Source organism: Haemorhous mexicanus, chromosome 32, assembly GCF_027477595.1.
Source record: "Haemorhous mexicanus isolate bHaeMex1 chromosome 32, bHaeMex1.pri, whole genome shotgun sequence".
NCBI classification, from domain to species: Eukaryota; Metazoa; Chordata; class Aves; order Passeriformes; family Fringillidae; genus Haemorhous; species Haemorhous mexicanus.
This window is the reverse complement of record NC_082372.1, coordinates 2,461,997-2,474,029: the sequence shown is the minus strand read 5'-3', so window position 1 is coordinate 2,474,029 and position 12,033 is coordinate 2,461,997. Positions and strand designations below refer to the sequence as shown.

General features: G+C 54.4%; 1 protein-coding gene across 1 annotated transcript; it reads left to right on the top strand.

The window, feature by feature from the left end:
* The first annotated feature begins 702 nt into the window (after nucleotides 1-702).
* LOC132340474 (serine/threonine-protein kinase PAK 3-like) lies at nucleotides 703-10,573 on the top strand. The gene is made up of 11 exons (XM_059871500.1): nucleotides 703-748; nucleotides 2,895-2,985; nucleotides 3,471-3,508; nucleotides 4,760-4,823; nucleotides 5,655-5,703; nucleotides 6,719-6,828; nucleotides 7,585-7,702; nucleotides 8,095-8,194; nucleotides 8,612-8,808; nucleotides 9,718-9,855; nucleotides 10,305-10,573. Exons 1-11 carry the CDS (start codon nucleotides 703-705, stop codon nucleotides 10,392-10,394), a joined length of 1,041 nt encoding a protein of 346 aa, XP_059727483.1. The 3' UTR covers nucleotides 10,395-10,573.
* The last annotated feature ends 1,460 nt before the right edge of the window (nucleotides 10,574-12,033 follow it).

The window sequence follows — 12,033 nt, the reverse complement described above, 5'->3', positions numbered from 1 at the left end:
GTGTGTCTCGGACAGACCTGCTAGACAGACCTCTGCGGGTCAGGAAAAGAATGTTTTAGATCAGAGAAAATATACTTGAAAACCAGAACCAAGGAATTCCGACTCCTTCTTCGAACCTCGGGCTGGGAAAAAAGGACTGTCGGGGTCATCCTGACCGCAGGAAACCCGAGACCATTCCCCCTACTTGCCACATTTCCACAACCTTTTCCCACTATCCCATCCTCCTCCCGTCCATTCCGGGCTCCCACCGCCCCCTTTTCCCCCTTCTTCCCCCCCTGTCCCACCGCCTCCCGCCCCCCCGCTCACCCGAGAGCCCCGCGCCCGCAGCCGGGGGGGCTCCCAGCACCACCAGTGCCACCAGTCCGGCCCCAGCTGCCGCCCCTCGCCCCACGGCCAGCGCCGGGCAGGGGCCGCAGCCCCGAAGCAGCCGCGCTGCGCTGGGAGCACCAGTCCGGAGCGGGGCGGGCTCGGCAGCGCCGCGCGCTCTCATTGGCTCCCGCCACTGCTGGGGAGCCGAGCTCACAGGCTCTGCCACACAACTGATGAGTCATCAACGCCCCGCGCTCTCATTGGCTGCGGCGCGTTCCAGCTGTGTTGTGATTGGCTGAGGGGTTCCCGGGACGCTGCAGCCCCGGAGGCGGCTTTTCCAGGGAGGGGGAGCCTTGGGGCGCTGGGCAGGTGGGAGCTCAGGTGAGCCCAGAAATGCGTGCCCAGGTGCGCGGGATCTCCGGGGTGCCCGTGGCGAGCAGTGACGCTGGCCCGATGCCAGGCACCACCAGAGGCGCTCTGTCCCTGCCCCCCGCAGCCGCACAGGGACAGAAAATGGAACCGAGGGTTCCTCCGTGGGGACAAGGACCGGGAGGGATCCCTCAGCAAATCCGGGAAGGGCACAACCGACCCGGCCTGGTCACACGGAGGGAATTTATTACCAACCAAATCACAGCAGCACAAGGAGAGGGCAAAGAAATCTCTCCAACACCTTCCCCCACCCAAGAGGGATCACCCGGATCGGGGGTCACCAGGGCTCTGCCCAACGGGGGTCACTGGGGATCATCCAGCGCGGATCCTCCCATGGGGGATGGAGCTGGAGCAGCGCACGAAGCACCTCCCACACTGGGGACACTCGCAGGGCCTCTCCCTGGTGTGGAAGTGCTGGTGAGTGACGATCCCTGAATTCCACCTGAAGCTCTTCTGACATTCCAAGCACTCATGGAGCCGTTCCCCAGTGTGGATCTTGGTGTCCTTGCTGAGGTCAGAGGTCCCACTGAAACTCTTCCCACGTTCCCCACACTCACGGGGCCTCTCCCCAGTGTGGATGTTCTGGTGTTCCATCAGGGTGGAGCTGTGTCTGAAACCCTTCCCACACTCCAAGCACTTGTGGGGCTTCTCCCTGCCATAAGGCTTCTCCACTAGCTCTGAGCTCCAGCTGGATCTCGAGACACCTTCCTGGCTCAGGGGGGCTCTTTCCTCCCTGCAGCTCCCTGGGCTGGGTTTGCAGCCACTCCTCGTGAGGGATCTCTGGGGCTTTTCCTCCTCCTCCATCAGGCCACAGCTTGGCAAGGACAGATCCTGGTTTGGGGGAAACCAAGGTGGGAGCGCCTTGGGGTAGAGGCTCCCCCTGGCCAATTCCATCTCTAGAATACATCAGGAATCTTCTGTTCATGGAAATCTCCACAATGTCAAGATTCAGCCCAAAAAAATCTCTCCCAGGAGTTCCCTATCGCTGACCTCTCCACTTTTGGGGTTCCAGAGTTTTCCTTTCCTTGGGATAATGGGGGTCCAATGGCTCCAGGGGTTCCCCTTTCTCCAGCATCCTTCTTAGGGATGATCCAGGGGCTTTTGGGGGTCCATGGGGTCCCTTCTCCCCTGATGCTCTACTTTGAGATAGCAGGGATCCCAGAGGTCCCTCTTCTCCAGGCTCTCCCACTTTCCAGCCAGCCACGGTTCCCCAGCTCTGGGATCACCTCTCTCTGCTCTCCCCACTCTGGGGGTCCCAGGGGTTCCCCTCCTCTGCTCTCCCGGGATCCCCAGGACCAATGTCCTCCCCTGCCCAGACTGGGCAATGGCCACGTGGACCCCCAAAGATCCCCCCAAGGGGCTCAGCCTTGGGGTCCTTCAAGATCCAAACCTACACACACACAGAAAAAAACCTCCCAGGGATGGGAGATGATATTTGGGGTCAATTCCACAATCTGCAAGCTCCAAACACACCCCAATAAAAAACCCTCTCAGCGACACCCCGATGGATTTGGGACAAGCTCCCCCTCCCCTCTCACCTGCAGGACAAGGTGGGGGCGATGGTCCCATGGCTGCGGCCACAGGGGACACTGGAACCTCCTGTTCCTGCTCCACCTCTTCCTACTCCTCCTTTTCCTCTCTCCCTCCTCCTCCTCCTTCCCAATCCCACCTCCTCCCCAGCTCCTGCCTTCTGTGTATTTAAGGTTGGAGACCCTTGCTTGTTTTTAGAACTAGAACAAAGATCCCTGATGGAACAAGGCTTGCTGCTTTCAGTCAGAAGTATCAGTGACTAAAGGTCACGTTTCCTTTGGTTTGGTGCCATCCTTGTTCCTCCTCAGTGTTCAGGCTGGGCTATGGGGTGTCCTTGTGTGCTGCATTTTCTGAGTTCCTCTGGCATCCTTTGGGCAATAGGCTGTGCCCTGGGAGGGATCTTTGTGCTCCTCTGTGACACAGGAGAACCTTCCAGGCGGTTTCTGCGTGAGCTGCTGCTGTGGTGTCACAGGAGCAGTGCCACGTCCCCGTGGTGTTCCCGTTGCTGTGGGACACGGAGGCCTCAGTGCCCAGAGTGGCTCTGGGCTCGCTGCCAGAGGATCCTCCTGCCCGAGGCATTCTCAGCAGCCAGCCCAGCCCTGACGGGTGTCCTCCTGTGCTTGCAGGGCTACAGGCTGCAGACGTGTGCAGCGCAGCCAAAATGATCCAGCACGTGGCTGCTGCAGTTTGCACTCTCTACTCGGTGGCTTATTCGGGGTATTTTTTAACCCACTTGGCACGTAAGTCGAGGCTTTCCCTCGGTGCAGCATCTGTGGCTTTGGGCTTGCTGTGTGCTTTGTGTTCTTCCTCTGGAGCTGAGCTGACTTTGGAACCAAATTGCCATGAAGACACCATTGCTTTGGGAGAGTTCCTGCCAGCAGCTGCAGCTGAAAAAGGGGGTGTCTGCAGCCAGCGGGGCGTGCACAGCATTTGCAAAGAGCCCTGGGGGGTTCTGTTCCCTCAGGCAGGGAGTCTGTGCCAGCAGAGCCTGGAACTCCCTCCGTTTGCTGCTCCGGCCAAGAACTGACCCAGCCCAGTATTTTGTGCTGTTCTCTTGCTTGCTGTGGGAAGGGACTGTGGCTCCTGCAGGGATGCTGTGAAAGCAAAATGCTCTTGTGGGGTTGCCTTGCTCTGTGGCATTTCCCACCACAGGCATTTTTCAGCCTAACAGCATCTGGTTCATGTTCCCTCTCCCATTTCAGGGCACTTCTTCTGTGGATCCCGAGCAGCTCCTCCTTCGGTGAGTGGGAAAGGAACCTTTGGTGTTTGGAATTGTGCAGCAAGTGGTGAGCTCGGCATGTGGCAGCTGAGTGCCAGCCTGGGAGGCTGAAGGAAAGTTCCTGTCAGTGTCTCAGCAGTAGCAGCATCAAAGGGATCCCCGTCAGTTTTCTCCTTTTCTGCTGAAGAGCTTTTGAAGAGCTGCAGGTCTGGCTTTGCAGGCAGAGGATTGCTGGCTGGCTTTAGCCATGGTGGAATGTTGAATTCCCAGCAATAAGTGGCAATGTCGACTTTAGCCCATTGTTAGTTGGAACAGCTCCAAACCCAATTTCTGCTTAGTGCAGCTGGATGTGCAGCTGAGGATAAATAAGGTGAGAACTGAGATTGAACTTCCCGTCCCTCACGCTGCCATCTGTCCACAGGGCACAAAAGCAGCACCAGCACCTCCTGTGGCTCCCTCTGCTTCCAAAGAGGAGGCCAAAGAGGAGGAAGACAGCAGTGAGCTTCCCGCTGTTCTGGGGGATGATGGTGAACTTCCCTCAGTGCCAGGAGGTGACAGTGAGCTTCCCTCAGAGCCAGGAGATGACAGTGAGCTTCCTGCTGTTCTGGGAGATGAGGGCGAACATCCCGCGGTGTGGGAATGCAGCGGCGAGGCTCCCACACAGGGGGACAAGGACAGTAGACATCTCCCGTCCTGGGATGAGGATGGTGGATTTCCCCTGGTGTGGGACGAGGATGGCGAAGCTCCCAAGGCATGGGATGAGGATGTTGAACATCTCCCAGTGTGGAATGAGGATGGAGGACATCCTGTGTCTTGGGAAGAGAAGGATGAACATCTCCCAGCATGGGAAGTGGACAGCGAACATCCCCTGGCTTGGAAAGATGATGGCGAACCTGCAGAATTTTGGAAAGAGGATGGAGAACTTCCCTCTGCTTGGGAAGAGGACACCGAACCTCCCTCCTCTGTGGGATCCTGGGCTGAGCATTCTGACAGCAGCACAGCCCTGCAGCCAGAGGGGAGAGGGGAGTGGTGCCTGATGCAGCTGAGTACGTCTGCTCTGTCCCTGGGTGCCCGAGCAGGGCGCTGTGTGTGTGTCTCGGCATCAGCTGCACCCAGGGTTGCTCTGCAGCTGAATGTCACCGAGCCATTTCTTGTCCTTCCCCAGCTGAGACCAAGGGGCTCACGGCCCCAGGGAGTGGGGCTGCGTTCTGGCTCTGCTGCAGGGCGGGGTCTCACTCTGGGAGGGAGCGTCTTCCACGTGGTTTCTTTCAGGAAACACCGTGAGCGAGGCGGAGCCTGCCGAGAAATACCTGGAGCTGGAGCAGATTGGCCAAGGGTAAGGGCACGGCAGCGACCTCTGCACAAGCAGGGCCAGGGGTTGTGCTGTGGCAGGATCCAGTGAGAAGTCAGGAGTGCTCCAAACACCTTCAGACACTGGGCTGCCATCCTGCTGTCTCTCAGTCCTGATCAGAATTGATAACTGTGGTCAGGAGGCATCGTCAGAGCCCCCTGAGGCTGGCAGTGTCCTGCCTGCAGCACGGGGCAGGACTTGGAAGATCTTCTGTCCCTGGAACTGGATTGCCTAAAAGAGCAACTCACCATCTGATGACTGTCAGAAAGCAATTTTCAAGAAGATTTCTTTCAAATATTTTCCTTTGAAAAATATCCACGGGTCAGAATGATCAACCTAAAGGTTTAGAAACAGAAACTAGAAGTGAACTAATTAGGGCTCTATTCTAGCACAGATAGCAGATCCCATCCATTCAGTAAGAGACACAGAGCTGATGCACTCAGGGGGAAAATGCATCACCTGCCTGATGGCAGGGCCCTTGTGGAGCCTGCAGGTCTTAGGCAGGACATGGAAAAGGATGAAATGCATTCTTTTCCAGTTCTTTAGACACCCATTTCCCCTCCTAGGTTTTGAACTAAAGCAGTTCAGGGTGGACATTTGGGATTTGCTCCAGCCCAATTCCTTCGTGCTGGGTCTCAGTTTTCTCTCGCCCACCTTGCATGGCAGAGGGCTGGTGGCTGCTGTGCTGTTGTTGGAAGGGTCGATGCACCCAGGTGTTTGTGAAGGCTGCAGGCAGCAGAGATCTCCTGTCTGGGCTGGCTTTCACTGCCAGGGCCTAAAGCGCTGCTTCTTTCTTCTCTGCTGTTTTGTCTCCAGGGCTTTCGGAACCGTTTACAAAGGACTGGACAGGGCCACTGGAGGAGAGGTCAGTGTCAACACGCCCAGCACGCCCGGCAGCTCTCCAGGGCTTTCCCCTCTGCTGGGAGCTGTGGCTGCAGCTTTGGGGGCCAGCAGAGCTTTCGTGCCCAGGCTGCTCCTCTGAAGGCAGAGCAGTGTCAGCCTGCAGAGCACAGCTGGGGCAGACCTGGTCCTTCTGAAGTGCCAAAGGAATGCAAGGAGGGCAGTGGTGTCTGTCAGAGCAGGATGCACTGGCTTGGTCTTCATATCTAAAAGTGTGAATGCATCAGCTGCTGGAGACTGAGGCCCAATTTATCTTCACCCCAGCCTCTGACAGGAACACCATTTAGCAGTTTTTCCATCCTGCCTTTCATCTTCAAAGGGAACCCCAAGGCACTATCAGGAGGCATCCCACTTGGGCTCAATTTGGGGTTTTAGTCCTACTTCAGCTGTTCACAGAGGGCGAGGGAGAGAAATGAGAAGATGGATGTCCAGAGCAAAGCTCTCTCCCAAACCCTGCAGGTGTGTTTGGGTCTGGTGTCAGTGACAGCCTGTGACAGGGATCACCTGAGCAATGGATGTGTGTGTTTGCTTTGTTGTGCAATCCCAAACAGAGCAGTTGGATCTGAAATCATAACCAAATCCCATAGAATTGCTAAAGGGTTCCTGGCTGTTTTGCTCTGTTTTCACAGAACCAGAATTACCTCTGCTTTCAAAATGGGTTTGAATAATAATAATGAGAGTGTTGAGGCCATTTGAGCAGACTGTAGGTGCAGAGGATGTTGTTAGAGCTTTGAGGCTGACAGCTGAGGGACCATTTCTGCAGAGCTTGCAAGGCCAAATGTCTCTGGCCATGTGTCCTGTGAGCAGCCCCCAGCTGGCAGAGCAATGGGCTGTGGGAATGGCACTTGCTGAGCTCTGGTGTCCCATCCCAAGGCAGTTTGGCACAGCCTGGCTCCGTCGCTCCAAACAGACTCGCTCCGTGTTTGCTGTGGCCTCCTGCCACAGACTCCTGCAGTTCAAGGGCTGCCATGTCCCTTCAGGTGGCCATAAAGAAAATGAGTCTCCGAGGGCAGAACAGGGAACGAGCTGTGAATGAGATCCTGCTCCTGAAGGACAAGAAGAACCCCAACATTGTCAACTCTTTGGACAGGTGAGTGTTTCAGCTCTTATCCCGTGCCCGGGCCCTGCGTTAACCTTTCCTGGCATCCCTAGTCTGTAGCCTGTTTTGAAAATGCCTGACCCAGCCACATCTTCCCCAAACAACAGCCTGGCAGTTCACTCCCTGTGTGTGCTTTTGTTGCTTTGCTTTGGTTTTTCCTTCAAGTTGACCCCGTTTGCTGTGTCTCCCAACAAGTGCTGATGAACCACAGCAGAAATTATTTCCCTTGGCTTCTTCTTCCCAGCCCTTTTCCATTGCTACAGATGCCAGGCAGACCAGGTTCTTGTTTCCAGAAATGCCTCATTTGCCCATTTTTCACTGGCCTTGCCTGTTTCTGAAGGGACTTTCTGAAAGGTTTTCTGACTGCTTTTGTCCCAAGTGCTGCACGGCCTCCTCCCCTGGATAGCCCTGGCAGTTGTGTTGCCTTGTTCTGGAGGGAATGGTGGAACTGAGGAGTTCAGAAGCTGAACCAGCCGGGGGCAAGTGTTGTGGTTCCACATTGATCTGGGCTGTTGCTAACCTGCATTTTTCCCCTGCTTGCCATCTAAGGCCTCTCCTTTCTCACAGGTGTCTCCTTCTCCTTTAGACTGTGCAGATTCCAATGGCTGTGCAGCCTGGCAGGAATGTCTCTCCATCTGATTCTGTCCTCACTGACAAGTGACCTGGAAACAAAACTCCATCCAGGCTTTTCCATGGGGGAATTGAGCACTGCCCATTCATCTCCATGCCATTGTTTTCCTCTTCCAGCTTCCTTGTTGATGGAGAGCTGTGGCTGGTGATGGAATACATGGATGGAGGAACTTTGCAGGACGTTGTCAGACAGACACGCATGGCTGAAGGAGAGATGGCAGCTGTCAGTCGGGAGGTGAGGGATCCTGCTTGTCACTCCCATGGCTGGGACACGATGGTCCTTCCAAACAGGCATGAGAACAGGAGTGGCTCCATGCTCAGGGCTTTGTTTCTGTGCTGTTTTCATGAGCTGGAGAAGAAAGAGCCTCTGCAGTGAACGGCCTGCCAGCATCACTGCACTTCTGCTCTGTTCTTGCTCTCTCTCCTGCTGTTGTGGTACTCTCTGTCCTTTTTTGATTTGATTTGCTGTTCTCAGCTTTGCCTTGCACCGTTTGCCTGGAGCTTGTGTGCACTGCCCTCCTGGCCTGTCCCAGCAAAGCTGCTGCTGGCAGAATTCTGAACTTTCCTTTCTGGTGTGATATATTCGGGCCATTGGTTTTTACCCTGGTGTTTCTTATTCTCTCTCAGTGTCTGCAGGGCCTGGATTTCCTCCATTCCAACCGGGTGATTCACAGGGATCTGAAGAGCTCCAACATCCTCCTGGGAATGGACGGCTCTGTCAGGCTGGGTGGGTGTTCCCGGCCAGGCACGGCGCTCCCGGGCTGCGGCTGTGGGGCTGCTTCCCAGTGAGGCCAGAGCCCCACAAGGGCTGCTGGGGGCACTGCCCGGGCCCTGCTGCCAGCTGAGAGCGGCTGCCCCTGCAGAGAGCTCAGGGGAGGAGCAGGGTGCCAGCCGTGCCTTTGCTCTGGCTCTGGCCCTTCCAGAGGGGCAGCAGTGGGAATCTAAAGCTCCAAGGGAATCAGTAAAAGCCACTGCATGAAAGCTGAGGGTTTCTGTAAGGATCCAGTTCCATCTTTCCTTGGCTACAGCCCTGAGGACTTTCCCAGCTGACTTCACTACTGCATTCTCAGATGGAGAGTGGGGAATCTTTGTGCTTGGTTTCCTCATTCCAGCTGCCTTTGACAGGGTTTGTTTCTGTCCTCAGCTGATTTTGGCCTCTGTGCTCAGCTCAGCCCTGAGCAGGACCGGCGCAGCTCCATGGTGGGCACTGCTCACTGGATGGCCCCAGAAGTTGTGACCAGATCTCCTTATGGCCCCAAGGTGGACATCTGGGCCTTTGGCATTGTGACCATCGAGATGGTGGAAGGAGAACTTCCTTACTTCAGGGAAACGGGGGCCATGGTAAGAGGCAAATTCTCCAGTGGTTGCAGAGGCCTGTGAGCACAGGGGGACCCTGCCCTGGGAGCAGCAGCTGGAGGTTTCTGCACATGGGAAGGGAATTCCCAGAGGACTCCAGCCTCAACACAGACGAATATTCTGCAGTCTCCAGCAACAATTTGCTTTGGGATTTACGTTGTTGCAGCTCTTCTGGCTCTGAGGATGACATGGAAATGTGAAGCAAGTGCATCAGCTCTAATGTTACCCTGCAAGAAAAGCCCAAACCAACCCCACATCCCATCCCCAAACCCAACAAGATTTCTGCAGGAGCTTCTAGAAGACATTTTGCAGGAGGATCTCACCCCTGATTCCTCTCACTGTGAAATTTGTTGAAAACCTGAGGATGATTGTTTAACATCCCCATAGTCTAACATATTTCTTTCCTAGTCCAAGCTACTTTCTCTGTGTCACCAAAGCTGAGCTTTCAGCATCACAAACCTCCTGTTTTTGGCCTGGCAGTTTCTGGGATGGGGCATCAGGAATGCATTCACTTGAGTGTCAGTGGCACTGCAGAGATGCACTTGATGTAAGAATCCTGTGAAATAACCCAGGCAGACCACACTGACTCTGGAAAATGGCCTGTACAGCTGGTGTCCACATTTGGAGAAGCAAAATGTGCTATTTCTGATGGAGGTTCCTACTAGCAGAGTCAGCCAATGAAACTGGCTCTCAGGGAGAGATCATTTGGATGTTGAAGAGGTTGGGCAGCCCCAGGGTTTGGGTCTTTTGGTTGGCACAGAAAAATGAGCTGTGAGCAGCATCTCTGTCAGGGAGGAAAGTGCCCGTGGAGCTGGGGCTGAGGACCCGGGGTGGATGTGAGCCCGTGTGGGTGTGAAGGAAGCTGGCAGAGCGCTGAGTTTGCTTTCCCTGCAGGCTCGCGCTCTGATCCGGCAGAACGGGACCCCGCAGCTGCAGGAGCCCCGGCGCCTGTCGGCTCTGCTGCGGGACTTCCTCGAGTGCAGCCTGGAGCCGGACGAGGAGCGGCGCTGGGCTGCCCAGGAGCTGCTGCAGGTGAATGCCAAGGGCTGCAGGGCAAGCAGCAGCGCGAGGGAGGGGTTTTCTTGTGGGGCCCCCTCCGACAGTCTCCAGCCTCGCTGCTTTCCACACGCAGAGCGAGCAGAATCCTCGCCTGCTTTGGCCTGGCAGGCTCCTTTCGAGGCCAGCTGGGCCTGGTGCCCCACAGCGAGCAGGGACATCTTCAACAGGTCAGGGGGCTCCGAGCCCTGCCCGACCTGAGCTTGGAGGTTTCCAGGGAGGAGGCACCTCCCACACCTCTGGGCACCTTCTGTCAGTGTTCCCCCCCTCTCCTGGTTAAAAAATTCTCCCTTAGATTTAATCTGAGCCTGCTCCCCTCTCTTTAGTTTCAAACCATTTCCCTTTGTCCTGCTGCAACAGGGCCTGTGAGGAACTTGACTCTGGGAAGTAACAGTTCATTTCTTTCTTTTTTATCCTTTGGGCAGCACCCATTTTTGTCATCAGCCAAGCCTCTCTCCAGCCTGACCCCTGTGATCACTGCAGCGAAGCAACTGAGGGAGCAGCAGAGGAGATGAAGCACTTGAGGGAGCTTCTTGTTACAGCATTTAGGACAACTAGTTAGTTTTGGTAGTTAGCACTGATAGTTGGTTAAGGTAGTTAGTACTGCTAGTTGGTTAGGGTAGTTTGCATAGTCTGTTTGTTATGGTTCTTGTTTGTTATGGCAGTTTTTTGAATAAAAACTCTCTCAAACCTCGACTCCCTTGACGTGTCCCTTCCTTCTCCCGCTGTGCCTCAGCTGCCTGGAGCCATGTGAGGGGAGAGTGGGCCCAGCCCGGCCCAGAGCTGAGCCCCAGCAGAGCCCTGGCAGAGCCCAGAGCAGCCTCGGCACCTGCAGAGTCAGCCTGGAAGGAGGCGCTTGGAGCCTTCGGGGCTGCACCCGGCTCTGGGTTACAAACTGTGTGTGCTGGGAAATGCCAGCGGCTCTGCAGGAGGGCAGAAGGGGCCCGGGGAAGGCCCAAGTGCTCCATGCAAGGGAAAAACCTGCCCAGGCTTTGGTGTAAATAACTAGGCAGTGTTGGCTTTTGCTATTATGTATGGACTTGTGCAAATTATTCTTAATCACAGCGAGTTTGATATGGTACAGTTTGTAATCACCTTTCACTGCTTTTGCTATAGTATAATTTGTCAGGTTCTTGTGGCCAATGCCCTGGCCCCTGTGCAGCTCGTATCCTCAGAACATCATTTATGGATGATATTTTAGTTTATGGACAGTGTGAAAAACAGACATTATAGTTTTGACTTTTGCAAAATATTAAAGTGGATGCCATGTGTTGTGCATTGTAATGTTAACTTTTGCAGAAGTAGCTGTAGTTGTGAAATAATAGCTAATGCTTTTATTTTTATATCTAACTGACAATAATGAGAATGACTCAGAGATATTTGTGAAATAGCTTACATTGGTTTAAAGGACTTGTGGAAATAGCTAAAACCGTCTGCCTGGTCAGATAACACTTAAGAAAGGGATGTGATGAGGGCCCCTGCCACTGACCCTTCCACTGTCAGTAACTGTCACCTGCTGCAACCACAGAACAGGGGGCCCTTGTGAGGGGGTGACACACAACCCTCAAAACAACAACCCACGACTCCTGCATGTACTCTAAAAAGGTGATTTGGGGGTCAAACCAACATAAAGAATTCCTGGAACATGTAAAGGAGTTCAAAGAAATGTTTGAATGTGTATAATTTGAACAATACAATGGAAAAACTAGACAAGAAGAGTTGCTGTGGTTAACCATTGTGCCTCTGGCCATTGCCAAGCACCCAGTGCTGTTACTGATTTGTCTCTAATTATCCCTTACTAAACTTTTAAAAATTCTAAAGAGTGAGGCTCCTTTCTCACAAAACCCAAGGTGCTCATCCCTTGTTGTTCTCCCAAGCCAGGATTTGTCAATCCTAAACTTTTTCTGTGTGGAAGAGAAGGAGGCTGTGAAGAGAAGGAAGATGCACTGGTGTGGAGGCCCAGGGGCTTAACTCCCACTTATCTGCTTCCTTGCTGCACCTGTTGTTGTGCACATGTGGAATGTGTTATGTGGATTGGTTTACCAAAGGGTGTTTTCTTAATTGGCCATTATCTTAATTGGTGATGGTGTTTGGATTGGTTGACCAATTGGATCTGTCTGTATTGGACTGTCTGTGAGGGGGTGAGTTTATTAA

Excerpts from the sequence above, each read along its gene's own strand:
- LOC132340474 (XM_059871500.1), top strand. The coding sequence starts at position 703 with ATGCGTGCCCAGGTGCGCGGGATCTCCGGGGTGCCCGTGGCGAGCA. Across the intron at positions 3,509-4,759 it reads CCCGAGCAGCTCCTCCTTCG|GAAACACCGTGAGCGAGGCG; the intron begins GTGAGTGGGAAA and ends GGTTTCTTTCAG. Across the intron at positions 9,856-10,304 it reads CTGCCCAGGAGCTGCTGCAG|CACCCATTTTTGTCATCAGC; the intron begins GTGAATGCCAAG and ends TCCTTTGGGCAG.